The sequence below is a fragment of the Sciurus carolinensis genome, chromosome 5 (genome assembly GCF_902686445.1).
Source record: "Sciurus carolinensis chromosome 5, mSciCar1.2, whole genome shotgun sequence".
In the NCBI taxonomy this organism is placed as follows: Eukaryota; Metazoa; Chordata; class Mammalia; order Rodentia; family Sciuridae; genus Sciurus; species Sciurus carolinensis.
The window spans coordinates 52,427,791-52,453,616 of NC_062217.1; the positions used below are offsets into that span (position 1 = coordinate 52,427,791).

Below are 25,826 nucleotides of genomic sequence, written 5' to 3' on the forward strand. Positions count from 1 at the left end.
TTTTTGGAAGGGAAACAAAAATTTTAGGTAACAATTGATTTCTTAAATTTCTGTATATTTTAATAGCACTAATGCAAAATGAAATTTTTTTGTCTTTTCTCTAAGAAGTAAATCAGTTTTATGTATCCATAATATATATAAGTTAGAGGCTTATAAAAGGCAAAACAAAAAATAAAACATTCATTGCATTTCCTTAATTTTGTATTAAATAAATGTTTCAAGTAAATAAAGAGAAGTTGCTACAAAAATGTATCTATATCTGTATCCATCTATATCTCTATCTATATATGTATTTGGGCTTATGTGTGTGTGTGTGTGTATGTGTGTGTTGTTATTACTGAAGTCAATAATAGGTGACTGAGTAATGAGCTAAATTATACTTTGTCTATTGTTTTAAGTTGTAGACCACATAAATTGTGTAAAACATTAAGATGTAATCAACATTTTTATGAAAGCATTCTTTTCTGGAGTTATTATAGAATTGAGTTTCTGACAGTATTTTTGGTGTCCTTCTTGCTTACATCTTCTACCCATTCGTGTAGAAAATAATTTATTTTAGTGTAGATAATTGGGTGCCTCATCATCATGAGAGTATTTTTACCATTGATCTAGGAATTCATGTAGTTACTTTGCACTGTTTACATCTCATTTAAACTGAAATGCCCCCTAAAAGTAATTTTTTCCTTTAAGACCACTTCTTATTTATTTGGGGCGATATCAATGACCATAACTTTTAGGGATGGAGCAATCTAAGGAATTTTATTATAAAATTAAAATCAATAGAGGATTCATAATTCATTTGGCCCTTTTTTCCCACTTGATTTTTCTATTTGTTAACTAAAAATATTTTATTTTTCAAGCATTCCCGACTTTGCTTTCCTTTGCTATCCTCACCCTACACACCATCACAACTAGACTTCAGTCTGTTGATCTGCTTCCTCCAGGTGAGCAATTTCTTCATCTGCTAGCTTTCTTCTCTGTGATCCAAATTTGACTTGTTAGATTATGGCACTCATAAGACTATGCATTTGCCATGCAGAACTTGTAGACTTTATTTCTTAAAGGAAAAATATTAACTCATTGATCCTGTTACTTTTGTGTTGGTGCTATTAGTACTTCAGGACAAACTATGGAATGTTAATGGTTGAAACAAGAATCTAAATATCGATTTAAATCAGAGTGTTTGATATTTATTTTCTTAAGCAAATTTAAGTAGTCGAATTCTCAATCATTTCCTTTAAAGAAAGTCTACCACTTATATTAATTTCGCACTGAAGATAATATAGGCAATGCTAAGTGAAGAAATGGATGCAATGGAGAGTAGTCTGAATCAGGAATGAGGGGCTGATTACTTTCCTTTGGTATAAATTATGGGTGCAGAACAAACTGTTTCACTGTCACAGCCTGAAGAACTGCATTTTACCCAAGAAACTGGGTGCCCAAATTCTCCTCTCCTTTTTGATGGACAATTACATATCATATTAAACAAGTTTTATTTTATGGAAATATATTAAAGAGTACTTTATGCATTAGTTTTTAAAATCTTTACACATCTCCTTAATATAGATTACTAAAGGCAGGACAGAACCAAATTCATAAAAAATACAATAATTGGTAAAGCTCAATAATAAAACCCTCTGAATTCCGTAAATTTTGTCAATGTATTCTAATCTCTAAGTATGCTCTGGATATGATGTAGATAATTTCGGAAAGCACATTAACACTTGAAATAACTGGATGAATTAAGTGAAGAGCAGGAAGGAGTTTCTCTATTTTAGGTGAAATTTTAGCTCACCATATTATATTTTTCTTTGTAGGAATATATATAGTCTAAGTCTCTGAATTATTTGAATGCATTCAAGAGATCTGATTATGTTCCTGTTTAATCGCTACATAAGGGAAAGTCAAACCACAGGAGAAAATGCTTATATCATAATGTTGCTGTACTTGAAAAATATACATGTGTATTACAGCAATCTAAGAATCCCTGTTATTTTTATTTGTGTTGCTTTACTCATGCCATAAAAAGCAAAGAGACTGCCTTATTTCCTGTATGGAAATGAATGGAAATTTGAGAGAACATACAAGAAAAACCCTTAAATAGAAAACGTCATAGTGTGGAAAGTTATACTTGTCTCTGAATTTTGGGTGGTGATGTCAAAGTGTGAAAATGTATGCACGTCCCCCCAATCTACATAAAATCTTCTTTGTTATACTTAAATTACAATAATTTCATATTGATTAAATTTTCATCAGTTGGAAAGAAGAGTTTTTCCATTCTGTGAAAATTAAATTCAGCAGTAATATGTGTACCAATAAATAATTTTAGCTTCTGGGATGCGAATTTCTGTACATAATTCCATGTACTCTAAAATGTATATCTGTCTTGTTCTGACATCTACACTCTGCTCAAATGTACATGCATGATCATAGGTTCATGTACACACATGCAAGTGCACACCTGTGTTTTACTGTTTCCACTTACCATGTTAAAACATGAACGAGCTGATTGAGCACCAGGAAAAGAAGAGTAGTTGTTCTTAAGGGAAGTAAGTGGATTTTTATGTCCACTAAACAGTTCTAGGAAGTTTTGACCTTTAGGGAAGACCCCTTCTGTTCATTTCCATCTGGAATACGATTTTTTAATTCATCAAGTGCTCAAAGGGTGCATGCATAAATACATACGTGCTTTTTTTTAGTTGCATTTCTTTGGTGATACTTATTTGAAATATGTTAAATGATCTTGTTATTTCAAAACTTTTTATTTTCTCACTATAAGTATCAGATAATCAAGATAGTGAAGCTTGAAAGTATTTTCTATTAAGAAATATACTATAATAAAACCCTTTTATTTAGAACAGAATTGCTGAGGTTTACTGAATGCAATTTTTTTATTTTAATTTGGTTATCATAATAGAATTATTAAGTAAAATATAACTGTTTTGTGTTATAAAATAATCAGAATAGCAATATGTTTTTATTTTGTTTTAATCACAATTATCTCACAAACAAATACTTAATATAGATACAGTTGGCCCTCTCTATCCTTGGGTTCTGCATCCATGGATTTGATCAAACTCAGATCAAAAGTATTCTGAAAAATGTTGCATCTGTACTGAAAAATTGCAATTTTTTTCTTGTCATTATTACCAAACAATACTGATATTTATATGACTTTTTATTATATTAGTTATTATAATTAATCTAGAGCTGCCTTAAAGTATATAAGAACTTATACATAGGGATTTTATGCAAATACTACCTCATTTAATATAAGGAACTAAGAATTCACAAGTTTTGGTGTCTGCAGGGGCTCCTGGACCCAATTCCCCATGGATTCCAAGGGACAACTGTACAACCCTTGAACTTTATGCATAATAAGTAGATCATTGGACTGTATATGTTAAAATATATCATTTTAAATAAATGCTTAATTTACCAATGCATTTCTTTTTGGAATTTTATGGAAAAGCATATGCAGATATATTTGTTTTTATAAAACAACTATACTTAATAAGAAAAAAGACTAAGAGAGAAAATTCAAGTACTACTAACCTAATAATTTTTCTATTTTGCAATATTACTTTACTACAGATAGCTAGATATTTTTCCTTTGTGATCATAACTATTTTATCTATTCAGGGAATGAATGTTAAATATCTTACTAGAAATTTGCCAAATCAAATAGTCATATTGTATTCTATTTCTAGTTGAACCTTGAATTACTGGGTATTTTAGGTTAAGGAATAAACTCATCTGGAGTTGTAAATTGAGTCACCAATAAATTTAAGATTAGAGCGACCCTTAAATTCAAGTTGTCTCCTTTGCACAGAAAATTGGTGATTTCAATTATGTGTCCAGTAGGTTTCCACATTCTCCAATTGATGTAGGTAATTATGTTTCTAAAGGCATTTAAGATTTAGTTAGGTTACTGCCATTTCCCTAAACATTCTCAAAGAGATTTGCTTTCATGCAAACCTACAAATTCAACTTGTTAGAATTTGTGTTGGCTTTTTTTTTTTTTTATCTGTTCCTAAAGAATTTATTTGTGCCAGATTACAGAGGGCTTTGAACACCAAATTCAGTAGTTCATATTACGTTCTTTTTTTCCATAATGACCATAATTATAAAAGCAACAACTTGAAAATAACTTTGGAAATAACAAAAGATCACTTATTCCTAAGATGAAGCATATATTTTCTTAAAGGGAAAACTTCAAATTTTAGCATGCTTGAATTAACAAAGATCTTAATTCTCCCTGATATATCAATAAAAACTCATTTTTTGATTAGATTTCAATTACGAATCTGCAAATACAGTAAGTGCTCATATATTTGTATTTGTTTGCCTGTTACTATTATTCCCAGGGAATGTACTTAAGTCTTGTCATCTGTTCTTTGTTCTGAATATGGTAGATTATCAAATAAAATGCAGACAATACTTTTCAATAGAAGGAAGCATTTAAAATTCCTCTGTAGATTCCTGTCATCTCTGAGAGGATCCACTCTCTCTCTTGAGAGTGTCTGTTTTTTCCTGTTCCTTTTAGCAAATTCATTCCCGTTTAAAAATAAATAAATAAATAAATAAAAATAAGATACCACTTTCTGATGTACATAATGCATTACATGTGGAATCACTTTCATATGCTTTAAAAACACATCTTTGTTATCCTTGATGTGCCTGAGAGCCCTCTCCAATCACTTTTTTTGACACTTGGTTTGAATATATAGCAGGGGAACCCAGAGGAACATATCTCTTTTCTTTCAATATGTGAGTTTCCTGACTGCTTTTGCAATTTCTTATGGTTTCAGTATGTTTTAAGGATTACAAAATATTAAATCCATTACTAGAAAAATGGCTTGTCATTGCCAGTAAAATCCATTACAAGAAACATTTCTGTGTATTTACTCTAGAACATGGATATTGAATGCATTGATTTTGCTTAAATTTTCATTCTTGAGATGACCCAATCATGCAGGATGAAAACATCAGCTTCCAATAAACTTACTGCACACTTACAGGTATAAGAACAGAATAATTTTAGTGAAGTAATTCCAAGAACAGCCTTTATATAAAATGTCAATTATCTTCGGCTAGTATCAGCAGTTTGGTGGTAGGGTTCTTTGTCTTGGTTAGATCAAGGCCAAATTGTTAAGGTTCAAACTTCCTCTATTTAATTCTATGGTAACCTTTGGACTCTGTCAGTTTCATTAGATCTCTCAAAAATATCTAATTTCACAGGAGTGAAAATAGTAAAAATGCATGATTATCATCATGTGTGTATGGACATGCCTTTGTGTACATTCACATGGAAAACATTTATTTTTAAACTTTTGCAATGTAAGTGATTTTTGTAAGAATTCATTTATTGATAAGTGTATCATTTTTGTATATCTCTCACTGCTTTGTATTTCTTTCTTTAAAAAATTATATTTTGAATACTAATCTGAACAGAGTACCTATCTGTTCATTTGGAGTCATGTCCATCTAATTTAAGGCAATAATTTAAACTTTAACTCTACCTTTAGAGTTGATTTCTTTGAGTTTAAGTAGCTTTTGGGACCTAGGATGTCATTGAGAATATTAAAATACAAAATTTTTCTTAAAAATCCATCTTCTGGAATTTCCACATTCTACTGACAGGAATTGATTACTAAATAATAAGCAGAAGAGGATTATCTCTCACTCTGAATTAATTGTTTTCAGAGAATGCTAAAAATGATATCAATTCTGTTTGCTTGTTTCTAGAACCTGAAAGCAATGAAGTGCTAGAAATAAGATGAACAATAGGATTTAAATTGGTAAATAGATATACCTCCCCAAAGCAATCAGTAAGCAGGCATGAAAAGAAAAAAAAAAAAAAAAAAAAAAAAAAGCACTAATAAGACTATCTTGCTTGCTACTTACAAGAGTTTGGCTTAATAGGCATGTTTTTATTGACCTTCCTTACAGGATTACCACTCTGCTAGGAGGATGATTTGAATCTTAAATGTATTCATCCATGTCATCAAAAATGGTGTCATTATCAGAGATGGGGTTAGCTTACAGAGGCAATAAAAGCATAAGGAAAACATCCTCTCTAAAGATGAAGAACGGTAGCATATTTGCATAGTCTTAGGTCTGAAATTCACAGAATTATTTAAGTTGCTCGAATTTTATATTTGTCCTTGTAAACTAAACAGCTTTTACTAACTATTGCATGCCACAGCATAGGTTTCTCACTGCATATAAATCAGGTTCTTTTGGAAACTGCATTAACTCTTTCAAGACTCTAAAATTACAAAAACTTATGAATTAATTTATGTGTTTATGGTAGCTTTCAGATGAAGTGTAAGATACAAATGCAACAAATGTAAAACCAAATAGAAGTTGACTCACTTTACTCAATGCCTTAGAAGGAAGAAAAGGAGAAATCTAGGAGAGAATAAAGGAACCTATTTGTGCTAAGGTGTAGATATTCAGGATACTCACTGTTTTCCATGATTTAAAATTATAAAAGGGCAATTATTTACATAGAGGTTTTTATATCAATAACAGTGTCCCTGGTTTAAAAATTCTGTGAAGGAAAATAAACTGACCTCCAAGTTTGAGTGGAATGAACTTCAGGTAGATTTGTTTATATCATGTTTTAAAAAGGCATAGTCAATAATACACAAAGAGTTTGGGATATTTATATAAACTTGGTATTTAACAGACAAGTATAAATGTTATTTTAAACAATGTATATGTCATAGCAGAAGAGAGTTAGGTACGACTTCTCCTAAGTTCTGGCATCATTCTGAAAACTGACTTTACAGATTCACACATGAGCAATTTGACAATGAGTAGTCCTGTAAGTAATAGTTCCTATTTTTGATTACGAATAATATTTGATACCTTTTAAATTTAATTATGCTTTATATCAGTTACAGCATTGTGTTCAGATTCAGAAAGTGTTTATCAAGTGTGTTGTGTACATTCAAGGAATGGTTCCCCAAAGAGCATACCAGGGCATGAGGGTCTCAATGAGGAAAACTGATTAAAAAAATCAAGAAAGAACATGTAATTTACTAGGGAGATTATAACATTTTTTTCATCCAAAATAGCAATGTTTACTCTGAAGAAAAAAAATCAGTCATTTCATTTCATTAGTTATTTTTATTGATATAGACTATCAATATTCCTGAAATATTCCTGGGATTGAAAGTTCTAACTTATTTGTTGTCATCCTCTTTGCTTAATTGAAGTATTTGTTATTTCTTTCCTAAGTATCTAAAAGATCCTTTTTCTTTCCAACTCTTCTAGTCTTCTAAAATAATCCTTCAGTTTTTCAGATATGTGATCATATGTGATCATTATAGTTGATAATAATAACAGAAAATTAGGGAGCAAAGAGAAATAATGTAGATGTAGGAATAAAATACTTTTCCAATGTAAAGTTATAAAGTTCTGGATTTATATTGATAATATAAAATATCAGTTGAATCAACAAACATGAAGACTTTCTTTAGTTTAGGTCCAAGCTGAAAAGGCAAGATTTGGGACCAGAATGATTATCCAATGATTGTTTGGAGGTCAATGAATCATGCCAGTTTCTATTTTATCTGTTGGAGATATCAAAACTCTTGCTATCAGTTTCTAGAAATAATGCTGATTTGAATATTATTCACTCTCTAGTTCATCCCAGTTCTGTAGGTTCATAAATGTTGTCCAGTATCTTTTCAATGAAACACTCAATTCAAGAATCTTCTGAGATGTATGCTCAACTGAGCAAATATCTAAAATTGTGTTCCATTGCCTGCTGCATTAAATTTGATCTTTTATTTAGAATGTTTCTTTTTTCAGATCTTAGCTAATTTCACCTGCATTACTATTTAATTTTTTAGTATTGCAGCATAAATTCTTTGACTTATGAAACTGATCTCTAACTGCCTTATGAAATGTGTGGCAGTTGCTTCTCTTATCAATGCCTTTCTTGAAACACCCTCTTCCTACTTTCCACTCCCGGTTGAAACTCTGATAATCCTTGAATCGCAGATCAAGCAACCTCTCCTGTGCAAAGTCTTTTACAATATTGCGATCTACATTTGTCTCTGGATATTGTTATATGACATTCTTACAACATAGTTCAAAATGTAGTGGTATTTGAAATATTTCCCCTATGTTGGTTTCAAATCCAGTTTTCTAGTTTACACTCAAAGTTTAAACTCCTTTGTGAAGAGCCTTAGTTATACAAACTTGAGAATGTAAAAGTGGATAGATTCAGGTTCACTTACCATAAACTTCTACCTGAGGCAACACTCGTCCCATAACAACCTATTCAAGAATGCCTCTGTTGAAACTTCTAGCACCTGGGCACAAAATAGATGTTTAATGCATTTTTACCTTATGAATTATTGAGTACACTACTTTAAAGTAACTGCTGAGCTACTCATATCTAATGCACCCAAAGAGTCTTAGTCTGTTGGGACATTTGCATTTTATTGTTTTTCTTTGAGAGGTATCACAAACTTCTCAAAGAAAATACAAACCTTCTTCCATTAGTATAACATTGAACTTCAGAGCCAGTTCTCCTCAGGGTACCTGTTAGGAAAGAGATGGCCCCATTTAGCTGAGCCTTCCCTTCCAAGCATCTGCTGCTGCCTGGGTAATAACTGTGCTTACAGGATAGGATTGGGGCAACTAAATTTTAAATGTTAATTTCAGAGTAGTGTGCCATGGGACACAATTATATTTGTGTCATAAATTTCCAATGCATGGCTTAGGTTTTCACTGTTTTATATATCTAGTGCTTCCATATCAAATTTCCTTAGACTGTTTTGCATTTTTTCCATAACATAAACTTCATTTTAACTTGTCTTAAATTTTCTTCATCTCAGAGCACTATCTAGATATCATCAATATATACGCAAAAAGGTCATTCTGGTAGATATTTTGCTATGTCCGAAGGGTCACAAACACTTATAACCATCCCTGAAGGTGTGCAGGTGCATGCAATAGGAAGTTCAAATGCTCCAAGCAGCTTCAGATACCCAGCTGCGATTGGATTCACTTGAATATGATATAGGCCAGTGGTTTCTGGTGTCTGAATGCAGCCATGGCAATACATTCAGAAGCATTGTGCAACGCAGGTGCACGCTAGAGGATTGGTACTTCAAAGCTGCCACGGTTTGACTATTTGATGGCATTATAATAACTTCCCCTTCAAAATGTGCTCTCTGCCTATCAAAAGCAGATAGAATGGCATTTCACAACTAAAGTAAAATCTGTGAGCCAAGCTTGGCAGTGCATCCACCTAAAAATATGTATGTTTCTTTCGCAATATTTTTATTATGTGAACTATATATCTAAATTCTTATTTCTTATGGGTGATTACTTTGAAATAATTTAAGTTCCTGGTGTTCTATACACGGTGATTTTTAAGATACCACCACTGTGTGAATAGACATCCTTATGCAATGAGCATATTGTAACTAGATATATTTTCCCCATTACATTAAAAAATAAACGTAACAAAAACATATCTCACACCTGTGTATCTGTTTATCAGTTATGACACTTGATTAGTAAAACAACATAGATCTTTATGCATAGGGGAAAAGCATGATAAATATAATGCAATAGAAGATCATTTATTTAAATAAGTGATTAACTCTCCTATGTCACTTTTCTTCTTACTCACCTTGTTCTTCTCTGCATAGGATATAAACCAAGCTTATTCAAAGTAATGCTAAAATAAGGGCAGTCAGTCACATGAGCACTTGTAGGGAAAAAAACTACATATAATAAAATTGTAATATTAGAATACTTTTTATTGGCACAGGAAAAATTATTTTGAAATAACTTTGCTGCTCTGTCTTTAGAAATAATATTGAAAGTGAAAGTTTTACTCCTGTTGTCGGCAGAGTGAAACCAGACAGTTCATTTTGAACTAATATACTAGTAAATGGAACACAGAAATCACAAGAGAAAATAATTTGATGACTAAATTGTTCAGGTATCTTTTATATGGAATGACTTTATCATTGAAACAAAACATAAGGATGTTATTGGCTGGTCAAAAGAAGCAAGCGAATAATAATCAACATAGTCAAAAAAAAGAAAGAACTCTTTATGTCAGAGAAGTGTCAGTTCACAGGATGTTGCAAATTATGCCAACTTAGTGAAAGAGAAACCTATTTTATTAGTTTTGTTGGACTGTATTCTGACAAAATTTCTATTTTAGCATTGATAGTTCTCTGACATGTTAGAATATATTTGGATATATTGTAATTTGTGGTGCTTAAATAGAAGTATGTACACAGACACATGAGATATTGTGTGTTTGCATCAAATAAAGAGAATGAAAATGAGCTTTTGTTTCACCATTAAAACCTTTCAGTAGAAAACAACTGCCCATGAACTGCCAGTCTAAGGTCTTGGCTTGACATGGTTTGCAAGAAGATGAAGAATCCATGATAGATGCTTGACTATAGCAATTAATTATACAATTAATATACAGAATTCTTCTATCAGCCATAAGTAGAGACTTGTACCTGTTTTGCTTTTCCAAACAGCTAATTAGGTGTTAAGAAAGCTTACATTAGTGAAAGAAGGTAAATTAGAAATAAAAAGAAAAATGAGAACAAATAAAAAATGAACTTCCATTTATAGAGTTGTATGGAAACAACCCTAATTTTAAGAAACTGTTAGAAACAGTACCAACTACCACAGTAATAGAGGAGCACTACTCCTATTTAAAGCTGTTTACAAAACACAAATAAAACCATTTTGTTGACAGTCATAAACCACAAAAAACTCCCTCTTAAATATCCATCTTCCATGGTCATAGCACTTTAGAACTTCCTCACCGATGCCTTGATTTATGAATTTCAGTTTCCAAACTTCTATGACAGACATTTATTTCTTCAGTATGAAAAAGTAAATCTTAGGCAGGTACCAGATGCATGTGTGAGAGACTCTTATGCTGGAAACTATATACATATTTTCAGATGTACGTGTATGCGAGCTCTGAGGCAGCAGGTAAATTTTAAACTAAGGAAAGGGAATACTTTTACATTCTCTAACATCTCCCTACATGGTAACAAATTTGTGGCTGGATAGTTCTCCCTGGGAGTATAGTACTTTGAAGATGGCAAATAAGTTTAGTCTTCTGATTTGAGATACATTCCTGCCTGAAAGCAAGACAGAAAAAGAATAGTTTGTTTTGCTCTGCAGTGAGAAATTTTTTGGCTGGTTCCTGGACACGTTTCCTTTGTAGTGGACACCACAGAGTCATAGCACATGCAGGTTTTCCCGTTCCTTTTTCCACAATACCTATGCTAGATAAGTCCTACTCAATCTCTGTTAATTCTTGCTGATTTAAATAGAGATCTGACTTCAAATTTTAATTGTATGCGTGCTAATTGTTGGCACCTTTCACCCATCATTGAAATGGCTATGTGCTTCCAGTGATACGGTGACATTACAAAATTAAAATCACAATGTAGAAGTTAGTAACCTTTGTGGAGGACTGCTGAACTCCAATGATGAAAGTGTGAATTATTTGGTGTTTTCATTGTACAAAATTCTGATTTTAGAGGTAGTTAAGTTGTTGACCTAATCATAGATTTCACCTTCATGGATGTAGAGCAAAAGGAAAAATTAAAATGTCATTTTTGGGAAGTTTTATTTCAAGATATTAATTCATATGTGTGCATTTATATATAAGAATTTTGTTAATATATAAACAAATATATAAAAAAATTAATTAAAAACAAAATATTTTATTTATGGTATCTTATATTATGAATTTAGAACTTTCTTATGATTTGCATGTGGCAGTTACTAAATCTTAATATTCAGGATACAATGGCTATGAATTTTAGATTTTAGATTTTTAAAAGATTTTTGGATTATGTTCTGGAGAATGTTTATCAGATACATATAAATGAAGATGTATACACGTTTGTGTATGTTGTGCGTGGGATTTATGATTCAGCTGAAAAGCAACAACTACAGTCATTTGATAGTTATTTGAGTCACGATATCTTTTGCAAAAATATTGTATAAATTAAGATGCAAAATTGAACCAACTAAAGTTACTGCATTTCAATAATTCCCTCTCAGAGCATGTGTAATAAATATGGTGACGGAAGTATAGAAAATGATTCTGAATACTGAACAAGTGTTTAAAGTGATTTGATTTTCATATGGTCTGTCAGGAATTGTACCTTTAACCAGATTAAACACTGCAAAGTTTGTCCAGGCAAAACTGCCCAGAGTTCCAGCTGCTGGACTTCAGAATTGTTTTGTCACGTCTAGCTCTCAGTTTTCTCATCCCCTCTTTGTTACCAAGGGGAGCATTCTCTGAAAAGGTGACCATGTTGTATTTAGGAAAGGATGAAAATAAAGGTAAATAATTTCTTGAGACTTCTACACTGGATCAGAAGAAAAATGTGACTATTGGATCAATTATTTTTGTTTTTGTTTCTTCTATTTACTGAATTCGTTTTCTGGTACAAATACCAAATCTATGCAAATAGTGGTTACCTAGATATTTGCTTCCTTTTTCATTTGTGTAGTTGATAATTCTATGTATTTATTCTGGGATTCATTCTTTCCAAAGTACAGAGAACAATTTAATTATCTACCTTTAGAGCCACAAGACTTAAAAAGTATTCCACACTATTATTTTTTATTATACTCATTTAGCTTATTAAGGGAATTTAAAAATATATAGCAGAAGGTGCACATGGCAGAAATTTTACTGGTATAACTCACCTTGTCTTAAATGCTTGCTTCTGTGGCATCCCTCCCTCCCTCATCTACATCCCCTTCATCTCTCCTCCACCCTTTCCTCCCTACCTTCCTTCTTCCCTCTCTTCCGTCCTCCATTGCTCTCTCCTTTTCTCCTTTCCTCATTTCTCTTTGCATTATTTCTTCCCTATTTTCTCCACCTTTTTTTTCATTTTATTTAATATCTTTACGTCTAGATTGTCATTCATTGTAGATTACCTGTGTCCCTTTTGGTACCTAACTATTCATTTATTTATTTATGTTTTCTCAGAAATGATTCCACTCTCTCATAAACTCTAACTTGACCCATGGCAGTTATGGTTCACTTTGTGCTCATGGTCTCTGTTGTTTGTACAGAAGTATCCATTCAATTTTCTTCACTGTCTGTGAACTGCTGGCATCAAAATTACAGTCTAATCACAAGGTGAACAGCTTGTAATGTATCATAATCAATACTCAAAATTTGCTCCCCTGAATGTGACATGAAGGAGTCAGGTAAAAAGCTGCAGATTTTCAGCTGTGAAGTGCAAACAGTCATTTTATGATGGTGGTTTCAAATCCAAGGTCGATTTACACTTTCTTATGACTGCATTAGTCTATGTCTTTCTCCCTCTTCTTAAATTCTTATTGAATTCATTCAGCACTGGCTATCCAAATAGCTGAAATGGAAGGCCAGTCGATATTGGAATATAAAAACTGTGTTGGCATATTTCAAAGACATTGTATTGGTTGTAAATGAATTTAAGGGGAAAAAAATCATGGCTCTAAAAAGATACAAAAGTATGAATAAAAAATACATTGTATTGTTTTCTATTGTGTTTTTGAAGGGTAGAATTGGTCAAATGAAATGATATTGTAGTTTCTAACACCTACTGACAGATAGATAGAGGTAATATATAATTCCCATTCAATGTAGATAAAGAAAACAGCTGATATTGAACTTTTCTGACATTTATTTGTTTTTTTTTTTTTTAATCCCAGCTCTAATTTAAATATGTAAGAAGGCTTCCCAGAATGTACTGTGTGTCTAGCTTCCGCTAAAGCTGTTTAGCCTTCCCAGCCAAGGGTAGCATGTGTGAGTCGATAGGTGTGGATTTCAGTGTAAGACCACTTTCAGCCTTCTTGCCTGCATTACGTAATAGCAAATATTTTATTCTCCCCTAGCAAATCATTTTTTAAGTGACAAAAATAAAGTGGACATAACTACCTCAACGAATTTCTTTAGCATTTCTCCAAGACTGTACATGTTATAAAATATTTCCATATTTTTATTCTGTCAAAACACCATTTTGATTCTTTTTCAAAAAATTTACTCTCATAGGAAAATTATTTATTGTTAAAACTGAGATAAAACCAGTTGTGGATTTATGGAATTTGCTCGTTTGTTTTTGTTTGTTTGATGAGGAATCATACATGAACTTTAAATATAAACTCATCTCATATGAGACTTTGAACATTATCTGTGAAAATTTAACAATACTATTAAATTTGCTGTCCATAGACTTTCCCCCCCTTAAACATGACACTATACATTTGTAGGGTTCATCTAGCATCAATTAAAAGGCAATCCCCAGTGTTACTAAATGTGTAGGGAATTCTATTCCCACCACGTGAAGGTAAATTGTAAATATCCTCTCCTGAAAGTAAAAGTCCCCGATTTAAAAAGGATCATTAAACAGAATGAAAACAACCGTTTGCAGAGTAAAGGAAGAACTGGGAAGATGTACTTCAAAGTTATGGTTTAAAATATTGGGGTCAATAAAAATATGCAACTGTTGTCATTTTGGAGGAATTTTTTTTTTATTTCCTTGTTTTGCATCTTTAAAATAGGGATCATTAAAGAATGCTTTACATAGATTCTCCATATCTTTATTGGCAAAGGAGAAAAGTAAAAATTCTCACAGAAAGCATTATTATTTAAAACAGGAAATTGTGATTCATCATTTATTCTGAACTCTACTTATTGAGTAAATCCATTTTCACCTGCTTACACTAAAAACAAAAGGCTGAAGTGCAGAAAACTGATTACATGATCCATAGGCATATCTAATAAAACAGGAATGTGCACTTTTTGACAAGCTAATTCGTAATACATTCTGATAGAAAATTCTATTTGCCACTCTCAGTAGGAAAAGTAGGCTTTGAAAGAAAACCTTTTATTTCATGACTGTCACCAAAATAACAATTACAAGTAAAATAGGGATAAGACATTTTTTAAAAAGCAGCTTAGGACTTGGTATGGAAGTTGCAATCCAGTTTTTGCCCTGCTATTTGATTTGAAAAATTAATCCTGATAATCCTTTTTGAAGTTCTCTGTTTCCAGGATGGGTTATACAGAACAAAGACTAACTGATATCCCCAGGACATTAGATTACGATGATGCTCTGTTCTACTGAGAATGATTCTCCAATGGCCACTTTTTACTTCTTTGCAGGCTATGGGAATTCGTTAATATCTAGAGAATAGACTTAAATAAAACCATTGTCTCAAACAGCAGGTTTATGCAACCATCCTGAAATGTTTTAATTATTGTTTTCTTTTCCTTTTTAATTAAGAGACCAGAGGTCAAGCAAGCCCACTGAGAGCTGATCACAGCCTCTGTAGAAATTTAAAGGAAACCCTAATGATTGGATTTGCTGTCTTCTCTTTTGTTTTGCAGAACCAGAAGAGTGTGTTAATTGCACAGATGAATGCCGAGTGCTTGGTCATTCTGACAGGTGTTGGATGCCACAGTTCCCTGCAGCCAATCAGGCTGAAAACGCAGATTACCGCACAAATCTCTTTGTACCCACAGTTGAAGCTAATGTTGAGACTGAGAATTATGAAACTGTGAATCCCACTGGGAAAAAGACTTTTTGTACATTTGGAAAAGACAAGCGAGAGCACACTATTCTCATTGCCAATGTTAAACCTTATTTAAAAGCCAAACGTGCCCTGAGCCCTCTCCTCCAAGAGGTCCCCTCAGCATCAAGCAGCCCTACCAAGGCATGCATTGAGCCTTGCACCTCAACAAAAGGCTCCCTAGATGGTTGTGAAGCAAAACCAGGAGCCCTGGCCGAAGCAAGCAGTCAGTACTTGCCCACTGACAGTCAGTATCTGTCGCCCAGTAAGCAACCAAGAGACCCTCCCTTCATGGCTTCTGATCAGATGGCAAGGGTCTTCGCAGATGTGCATTCCAGAGCCAGCCGGGATTCCAGCGAGATGGGTGCTGTTCTGGAGCAACTTGACCACCCCAACAGGGATCTGGGCCGAGAGTCCGTGGATGCAGAGGAAGTTGTGAGAGAAATTGATAAGCTTTTGCAGGACTGCAGGGGGAATGACCCTGTGGCTGTGAGAAAGTGAGAGAGAGAGAGCGAGCGGGAGAGAAAGGCATTGGCATTTTCTTGTCTCTTCTGTTGATTTAAGAATGAGCGCTCCTGGGGACAACCCATCTTACAGGGATGAAGAAAGACCAATGCTGCTCTAAGGCTTTTAGTGAACATCTGAAGTGCCCACAAGTATGTTCTTTTCACTGCTGTTTCTTTTTCAGAGATAACAATGGTTTTGTTCTGACCAAACTTATATTAGGACAAAATTAACGATGCTTAAAGAGAAAAGAAGGAGAGAGAGAGAGAGAGAGACGAAAATTGAGAGAAGAAAAAGGAGGAGGAGGCGTTACCTTTTGACAATCTGTTAGGAAGGTATGCAGTATGGGAAGTGAAGTGTTTCTGATCACTCTAAGACTGTCCTCCGTGATTTATGCTGACTTAACTGTTTACCTATAAACCCCATACAAAGCAGGGTCATCATTTGTGATCTGTGGTGGATTTCTAGCAGTCATCACAGGCTTCTACTGAAAGTCCCGAAAAGACCTTGCAGTAGTCCAAGCTACACCAAACATTAACACATATTTGTGGTAAACATTTCTGTATAAAGTTACCTGCCACACATATAAACACAAAGAACATTCCATTTCATTCGTCAAAAGCAAAAACAAAAACAAAAACAAAAACAAAAAATGAGAAAAAAAAAAAAAAAAAAACCCTTGGTCATTTGTAAGACACCTCACGTCGTATAAAAGTTAAATGTAAAAAGATATAGTCCATTTTGTCCTGCACACACGTAGACTAATTCACTTCATTAAAGGAGAAGAAAATTTAAAGATTCAAAATGCCTATTTAGCATTTAGTGTCCAACAAAGATATAAATAATGATGAGTTTGAAGTTTGACACAGAAAAAGTTCTGGGAAATAGTCGCCTTCAAGTGGTAATATTCAGAGCATATTAACATCAATAATATGACTTATTCATTTGTGGACACTAAAATAGCTCAGGAAAGTGAAAATGTCTTAGACATACACAAATCACACGACCATTTAAATGTGCAAATGTAAGAAGATTCAATGTGTTTACATCAAATGACATATTTTTATTGATTTATTGCAGATTCCGTGCATATGAGCCAAATTGTTGAGTGTATAAGAGCTATATTGTGTATTTTATTAAATTAATATATAGTTGTGTTGCAAAAATATTTGGGCTTATATTGTAAATGGCAAGTGTTGCCTCGGTAGCTGTCGAACTCTATGAGTTTTGTTTTTTCCTGCTTCCTTTTCCCCATGGAGTGTGGGAAGCAGTGCCTCAGAGCAGAGTCTCTTGTTTAATGTATAGTCTACCAAGTACTACAGTACATAATCTGTTCAAAATGTGTTTGAGTGAGCTGATGGAGCTAACTGAAAGGTCAGAAATTACATCCGTCAGTCATGGTTCTGTGCAAGTCCTTGTAGAAGCTTTTATTAAAGTCATGCTAAATCACAAGAATTACATTTGTACCAATACCTGAAACTTCTTCATGTTGTTTTCAATACCATAAAGCTTCTGCCTATGTAGATATCATACCATTGGTTGGTTCTCAAAAGTATCTTAAGTGGTTCAGATGTATGTTTCCATTATATTTCAAAAACATGAAAAATGCTTTAATGCATGTGTGGTACCAGCACTGGTTACTTGCATTGTGTAGTGTTTTTCAAGAGGTCTGGGTCGTAACAAAATCTTTTTTCCTTTGTCTCAGTGCTACTCTGCTTCTTTTTATTGGTGTCCTTCGAAAACAATACACCTTCTATTCCATCCTTGAGTTGCATCTTTTCTTGTGACATTTAGCAAGTTTCAAACTTACTTCCATGTGAGGCTAAGAAACCTCTAATTTCAGGAATTGGGAAAAATAAAATTAGCATTTGCAGAAGTAGTAGCAGATGGGAAAATGCCTTGATTGACATTTTCCTTCAGTATTTAAATTTTTTGGCATTTTACAGCTTCATGGCAAATAGTTTGGAGCCCATACCTTAGAAAATGTGGTGCTGAGTTAAATAAAGGCTGTTTGTGCACTGGAGCAGAAAAATGCATTATTTGCAAACTGGTGGAGAATTCTGTGCCTTCTTTTCTGGCCACCAAGCCAGTGTAGAAACAGCATAAATGTCATAAAACCCTTATATTTAAAACAAAAGTAAAAGCAAAAACAAACATTGAACTAAATTAAGTTTTTGTAATCTTAAACCTTAAAAATTCTGCTGAAAATATTTCCATCAAATGACTTCAAGATTTTAGACTGTACCTCATTTGCAAAATTGCTTTGGGAGAAAAGAGTGGACAACTCCCATCAGCCTTATTCTCTTGAGAACTATATTTGTTCCTAGTAACAGCCTTTCCAAAGCTCTACTCTTGGTTTTTATTATTCGTAAATGTTTAAAAAAAAGAAAAGAAGGGATCTTGTACATGTGAAACCTAATTGACTCTCTATATTTTGGACAATTTATGTATCTGAAATGTGTTGTCTCTGTTACATGATGTTAATTTTGCCAGGAGACTACAGGTTGATTTAGCTTGATAGCTAAAATTTGATGGAAAACTGATTTCCATTTAGTCTTACCAAGTGTTGCCTCTCTCTTACTAGACAGATAACCACTTAGTAAAATCTAAAGCAGTATGTAAATGAAATCAACAAAGAGAGTAGGATTTATTTTAAAAACATTCTTAACGCTAAGTAGCCAGTTGTTCAATTTATTCTGTGTGTCTGAAGACATTAGGACACCTTAAGATCATAAGAATTGGTTGTGCCAATGTGTGAGGGATTTACCTTTAGGCTCTCTGTCACCAGTGATTTACTAGTGTTAGCTGTTTAACACATTATCTGTATTTAGTAGTGATTATTTATTTACAAGTTGGTGGTAATTCAGCAGTCAGGACTCTGAGCTTTTGTAGTTGACAAATCTTGCTTTTATTCATTTCCCTGGCAACTGCCTTTAACACAGACCTCTGGTGCTTGGCTTCCAAGGAAGCCTATGAGATGCCAAAATCACACCTATGGGGAGCAATTGCTCTAATGGTGATGCATAATCACTGAGAATTGAAGGGGTTTTGGTGGAATTTGAAATGTGTAAAAAAATTACATCTTTCAGATACTAACCCCTAAACACACACACACACACACACACACACACACACACACATACACACACACACACATACACTTTCAGAATGAACTATTTGATACTACTTTGTCATTTAAGTTCTTAAATAACTGAAGTCAAGCACAGAAAAAGAATCCATTTATAGAATTTAGTAAAAACCCTATTTCTAAAACTTGCTTACTGATGAATTAAAAAATAAATATCAGTAACAAAGTGATCTTTTCATTAGATGTTAATGATGACAAATCTTTGTCAAAAGTAAAAAATAGTAAGAATCAGTTAGTTACACCTATACCAAAGTAAACATTAAAGAGACATACCATGCAATTTCAAAGAATACTTTACATTGTTTCTCAACCTGATAGGCTTATCCTTACTACAGGCAACATGCAAAAATTGGCCCCTGATTCCATAAATTCATTGAATTCCTGGTTTTGGGAAATTGACTTATTTTATTTTCCAAAATTAACTGAGATCTTATAAAACATGACTTCCTTTAAAGGATCTAGACACAGTTTAATTTTAAAAAAATGACACCATTAAAAAAATAAGTCATGTAGTAATAGAGCAATATGCTTTATTAGAACCAGGTTAAAGCTGTTTGTTGTCTAATGGAGGAGAAGTTGCTGAGGTCAACAAATAGACCAAGGTCTGGCATAATATATGCCCACTCATTATGGTCTAATTATATTCTTTTGACAACAGACAGCATTTATCAGAGCATTAATTCAAATGAGAGTTTTGGCTATCAAGATGTGTTGATTCAAAACATAATTGAATGAGACCTGATTAAAGTCTGACTTTCCTGGTCCCAGTGTTTTGCAGGTTAGCTACTCCCATTTATCAGCCCCATTACTCCATAAGGTTCTTAGCTGCACCAAGTGATTGGTGAACAAGGACAACAACAACAAAAGCAGCATACATTGTATGGATTTATCTCAACGCTATTGTTTAATGGCTGTGTTTAATGTGACCTATCTGGAAAATGAGGACTCCGAATAAAAAGCTATTACTAATAGTGGCGTTGCCTTCCCTTGAATTCATTATCACACTGTATACCTCAAGGACCCGGATTATAATTATTTTGGAAAAGCAAATGTGACATCACAACTGTTTTTGCTAATTACCTGTTTGCCAGTAGAATGAGGTTCTTTACAAAATTTGCTTCACAATAATGTCACCAATTTCTCTACAGGAGTGAATTAAAAATCTTTCAGATGTTTTAGATAAGTTGTCTAGTCAAATGGTGATGGAGTCAGGACCTAACAATTCTTGTGTCTCTTAATATTTACCATCAGTGTATCAATAATTTGGTACGAAATCCCAAATGGTTTCAAAAATTCAGTTTATAAATCTTCTCTTAATCTTACGTGACCAACGAAAGCACATATTTACAAAAGGAAATTTGAAGTAAATGTATGGTGTCAAGTTAATTTAAAATGATAAGCCTCTCCTACTAACTCAGAGTATCTGTTGAATTCCTACTGTGTGTTTGCCTGGGCCTAAAATGCCTCTGGAGTAAAAGCTAACAAGGAATCAGTGCTGGTTATAATCGAATGGAAAAAAAAAAATCAGGTAAGTTACTGTGTGTACATTGGATTTGATTGTGTTTTTCCTCCTTTAATCCATAAACCCTGTATTTCTGCTCTCACAGTGAATGTATCTTCTAAATTCCAAACCTACATAATATTTTTCCTATTAATATTTTGTTTTACGTTTTATGACAGCATGACCTATCAATAAGCGTGCACAAGTTTTCCATATTTAAGAAGATCTTTATTGGTTAGACTTACTGGTATAGGCTAAATAATTTGCCTATTCCTTCTTTGCTGGTCTTTTTCTTTGAGCAACTACTATCTAGGTGCCACTTTCTATAGAAGGATCTTAAGTTACAGAGAACTAAGCCAATTACATTTTGTTCTCAGAGTTCTTAGAATTTGTACCTTGGTGATATATACTGACATACAAATTGACCTTTTCTCACCTTTTATACCATTACCTTTCCATGATGAAAATAATTTCACTATTAAGAATATAAAAATCCATATGCCTACCATGCCATGAACTGCTTTTAAGTTGTGAGGGTTGACCAAGCTGTTAATTGAAACATCTGAAACTGACCAGGGTTGAGAGAGCACAGAATCATTCAGATGAAGAGCCCTATGTTACCATGCCACAACTGAGAGGAAGTCCTGTATGGAACATATCTTAAAATCATTCATAACCTGCTTTCGGAGATGGTTGTACAAAATTGTGTATGTGTATCACACAGGTTGACTTACTGCTCCTTATTCAAAATAAATATTTATTCTTCTTTGTCTTAGGATTGGGATATTTCACTGCAAGAGGAATACTTTATTTGTTTCACTCCCTTTTTTATGTACAAATTAAATTATGACATTTAAAAATGACTAAATTTTGAATATGACAGTTGTCTTACTTAAGTTACATGTCATTTTATTTTATCATATATTTTAAAATTATAAAAAAGTAAAAATAAAAAACCAAAATTTGAACCCATTTTTGTTCATGTTATATAGATGGCCATATTTTGTTTAAAAAATTGTCATTCAAGGCAGCTTATATGAAAGTTGTGCTTACTTCCCTAAGGGTTTACACTGTCACTCTGACCAACTAGTGGAATAATTCCACAAACCTAAATTAATACTGATAAATTTTGGTTGTAGGAAATTTTCCAACTCACAGAGTCCTTTCACAAATTTACAAGGCATTACAGAATTAAGAATTCTGAAGCTCAAAAAGGTAATTGGGCTTATCCAAGGGCAACTAGCTGGGAAGCCTTCCACTTAGACTTGAACTAAGTGTCTAATTCTGCTGCTTGTTCTATGTTTTCTGAATTCTGCAATCTTGCCATATTTAAAGTTTCTTCTCTAGCATCTTCCATTTATTATTCAAAAACAATTTTTACATTATGCTACTAGTATGATTTTCTTGATAATCACAGTATCCTTTAGACTGTGCCTATGTTAATGATTCATTATTTAGTATTAAATAATTTGAGAAGAAGAGAAGAGAATTTATAGTTTCTAAGAAAATGAATAGACATTATATTAATTGGGTCTGTCTTAAGACTGCCTTCAGTTTTTCTCATTGCCATCTACAAAATTATTTCACAACATTGATGGTATAATTTCTAAAATCTTTTATGGAGCATCAGAATTTCCCAGTGAACTTGGTATATTCTTACTTGGAAGCAATCACATTGACTTCATTGAATTCCTTTAGATCATGAAGGTTTGCATATGCTAAAGAATGCTTAATAATAGGGCTACTAACTAACTTATTGGAAATGGTTACATAAATGCTAGTAATATTAAAAGTATATTTGAATAATATGTCCATATCTATGGAATACTATATACTTATAAAGTCATGAGAGTCTAATAACTTCAAAAATGAGCATCAGAAAATAAAAGGGAGAAGTTATTTAAGCAATAGTAACATGGCTAAGGATGAATAACATATTTTTAGATTTCTGACTTGTCTCATCCATATTGGATAAATATTATATTATTGTCTTTTTCAGTGATCAAATGAAGACATTTCAATTGCTATCAAAGTCACTATTTAGGATGATTAATCAATAGTGAAGTTGATCTGATTCTGCCTGAATTTAACTCAGTAATAATTTGTTTGCAGTTTCTATCACAACTCACAGAAATCGAATTTTAATCTCAAGCAGTGCATAATAGATTTTAATGCCCCTTTAACACTAATTAGTTATTGTATATTTTGGAAATTTAAATTAAAATAGATTAGATGTAATATTTATTCATTTTATTGATCAGCTAAATATCTCAGTACTAATTTTTAAATTTTTAAATCACATTTTCATGTTATTCTTTTACCACTGCAGTTTAAAGACTGGCTTAAATATAATAATTGACTTTCAGTGAAATTTTGAACTTTAATTGCCCTTTCCCTTTAAAAATCTGATTTTCACCTATAACTCTTTGTTTATAGTATTTAACATTCTGGTTCTTTATTATCTACCATGTGATTATCTCCTATTTTCATCTTTATTCTATAATTTCTCTCAATATTAGTTAAATACTATGTTATCTTTTTATCTATTATTAAAATAATCTGCATGTTATAGATTAATTATGGACCTAGTGAGAAGTTACCAGATTAATACAGTAGGTAGGTAGAAATTTTCCAAGGCTTTTTTTTTTTTTTTTTTTTTTTTTCGGTGGCGGGGAGGTACCAAGGATTGGACTCAGGGGCACTCTACCACTGAGCCACATCCCCAGTCCTATTTATTTATTTATTTATTTATTTATTTATTTATTTATTTTAGAGACAGTGCCTCACTGAGTTGCTTAGCACCTCACTTTTGCTGAGGCTGTCTTTGAACTTGAGATAGTCTAGACTCAACCTCAGCCTCCAGAGCCACCGGGATTGCAGGCATGCATCACCCACGGGCTCTAAGCCACTTTTGTAAAGCTATGGTAAAACTAATATCAATTTTTAGATGTAACCTATAAGAAGTGTTAAAATTGACAAAATGCATAATGATTTCTAGCAGGAGGTATACAAAGTGAAAATAGGTTAGCATGAGGAATTTTAGAAGAAAATCTTTATAAAGGAGTCTTTAACTCCTTCACAGAAAGGTTGCCTTAGTGATTAGAAAGCTAATCATCTTACTATGTTATCCCAATCCTATGCATTAAGAAATTCTCACATTCAGATCTCATCATGTTAAATGTTTTACTTTGATTGAAGATACTGTGAGATTATTATGTGCTTATGATTTTCAAACTGTACTTCTTCCTTACACATCTCCAACATTTAAATACTACATGTAGTTTGTCATTTCTTTCATTTTGCACGAGTACAAAAATTTACTCTCAGTCCATAATCCAGAGGAGAAAAGGAAGTAAATAAATGGGTGAAATATGGCTTCTCTAGTGCCTTTCTGTCTTGAGGCTGTGGCATCCCTATTCAATTTAAGACTAATCTATGGAGCATGCATTGTGTATTTTGACACAATGGAGCATACAAATATGACCTAAATGAAGCTTCTGCCTCTGTATAATTTACAGTATACTAGGAAATGAAGAGTTTTTTAAAAATGCAGGCTGCAGTTGGTAGTATGAAAGAAGTAAGTTGCAGTGGATAGACCAATAAAAGAAAAAAGAAATAAAAGAAAGGCAACTACTTCCTGCTGAGGAACTTTGAGGTGGGATGGGAATATCTGTAACATCTTCTAGGAGACAGCAGCATTCCAACTGAATATTTAAGGTGGGGCAGGATTTTAGGAGAGCTGTATAGGAAATGCATTTTGGAGAAAGAGACATTTAAATAAAGCCAGGATGTTTTCTGATTAGAAAGGTACCAGGGTGGTAAAAGTGGGTTAGATCAAGTGTGGGCTGTGCAGAATGTATAGATTAGATGTCTTGAATGTCTACCCTAAAGGAGTAGAGGCTTAAGGACACCTGAATTAGCCTCACTAGTTTGGAAAGCTCTGAGGAAGGTTTGCCAAGCTGAATGTGAATTCAGGAAAATAACACTGGGACAGCTTGCTGCTGCCTGGCGATTCGTTCTTTATAAGATGCTGCCTAATAGCACCTTGTTCTTGGGTCAGGTCCAAGTATTCTAGAGGCAATGCCAACTTTGCTGAATCTTGAAATTCTCAGCTTCAAGCCATCAGCAGAGTATTTATGTATATGTTTCCAGTTTCCCAGAAATAATTCTTCCTTTGAAATCTGTAATCATGTTTGAAGCTTTGGGAGGCAAAGAGGCAAGACAAAGGTGAAAATCAAGGGTATGGATGATTTCCATGCCTGGAATAGTGGCTTTTTAATATTCCTGGATTCTGTAAGCATCTCTTGGAATCTGCTGTGTAAATTTAGAGTAATTGCACTCCAAAGAATTGTTTAGTATGTCCCAGACTCTTCAGGCTGATAGAGATGTCCAATATTGTGATTCCACAATATTCTAAGCATACAGAAGCTTATGATTATTGACAATCTAGGCACTAAAATGGGGAATAATTAGTTTGGTGCGGTAGTGCCCACCTGTAATCCCATTGGCTCTGGAGACTGAGGCAGGAGGATTGCAAGTTCAAAGCCAGCTTCAGCAAAAATGAGGTGCTAAGCTACTCAGTGAGACCCTGTCTCTATATAAAATACAAAATAGGGCTGGGGATGTGGTCAAGTACTCCTGAGTTCAATCCCTGGAACTCCTTCCCCCCCAAAAATTGGGTATAATTACAGTAGATCAGTAGTTCAAAACTAGTGCAGTTTTGTCTCCTGGGATATCTGGCAGTGTTGATAGTTTTTGTTGTTAACACATGGAGTTAAGTAGGTTGTCATTATTGGCATCTAGTAGACGAAAGGTGTTACTGAACATCCTAAAATGCACAGGACAATCACTCCTACAAAAAGTGCCAGTAACTTGCAGGTTGAGAAACCCTGCCTTAGAGAAGGGATGTAGTGAAGAGGAGTGAACAATCCTGACTTGTGGATATTTGGTGTTGAAGTAAATGGATCCACATGTTTCCAGCCAGAATTTAGAGAAGAGTCCTGGAAATTCTTCTAAATGCCTTAGCATTAAGGACTAGGACTTCTCTCCAAATTTTTGTGGATGTATTCTGCAGTA

General features: G+C 33.3%; 1 protein-coding gene across 3 annotated transcripts in view; it reads left to right on the forward strand.

Annotated features, from left to right (window-relative positions):
- Positions 1-16,729, forward strand: part of Pcdh17 (protocadherin 17) — a 90,056-nt gene extending 73,327 nt beyond the window's left edge. For all 3 annotated transcript variants that reach the window (XM_047553877.1, XM_047553878.1, XM_047553879.1), the window contains one exon: positions 15,416-16,729. In XM_047553877.1, the coding sequence (XP_047409833.1) occupies positions 15,416-16,098 (683 nt within the window). In that variant the 3' untranslated portion in view covers positions 16,099-16,729. The remainder of the gene's footprint in view (positions 1-15,415) is intronic.
- The last annotated feature ends 9,097 nt before the right edge of the window (positions 16,730-25,826 follow it).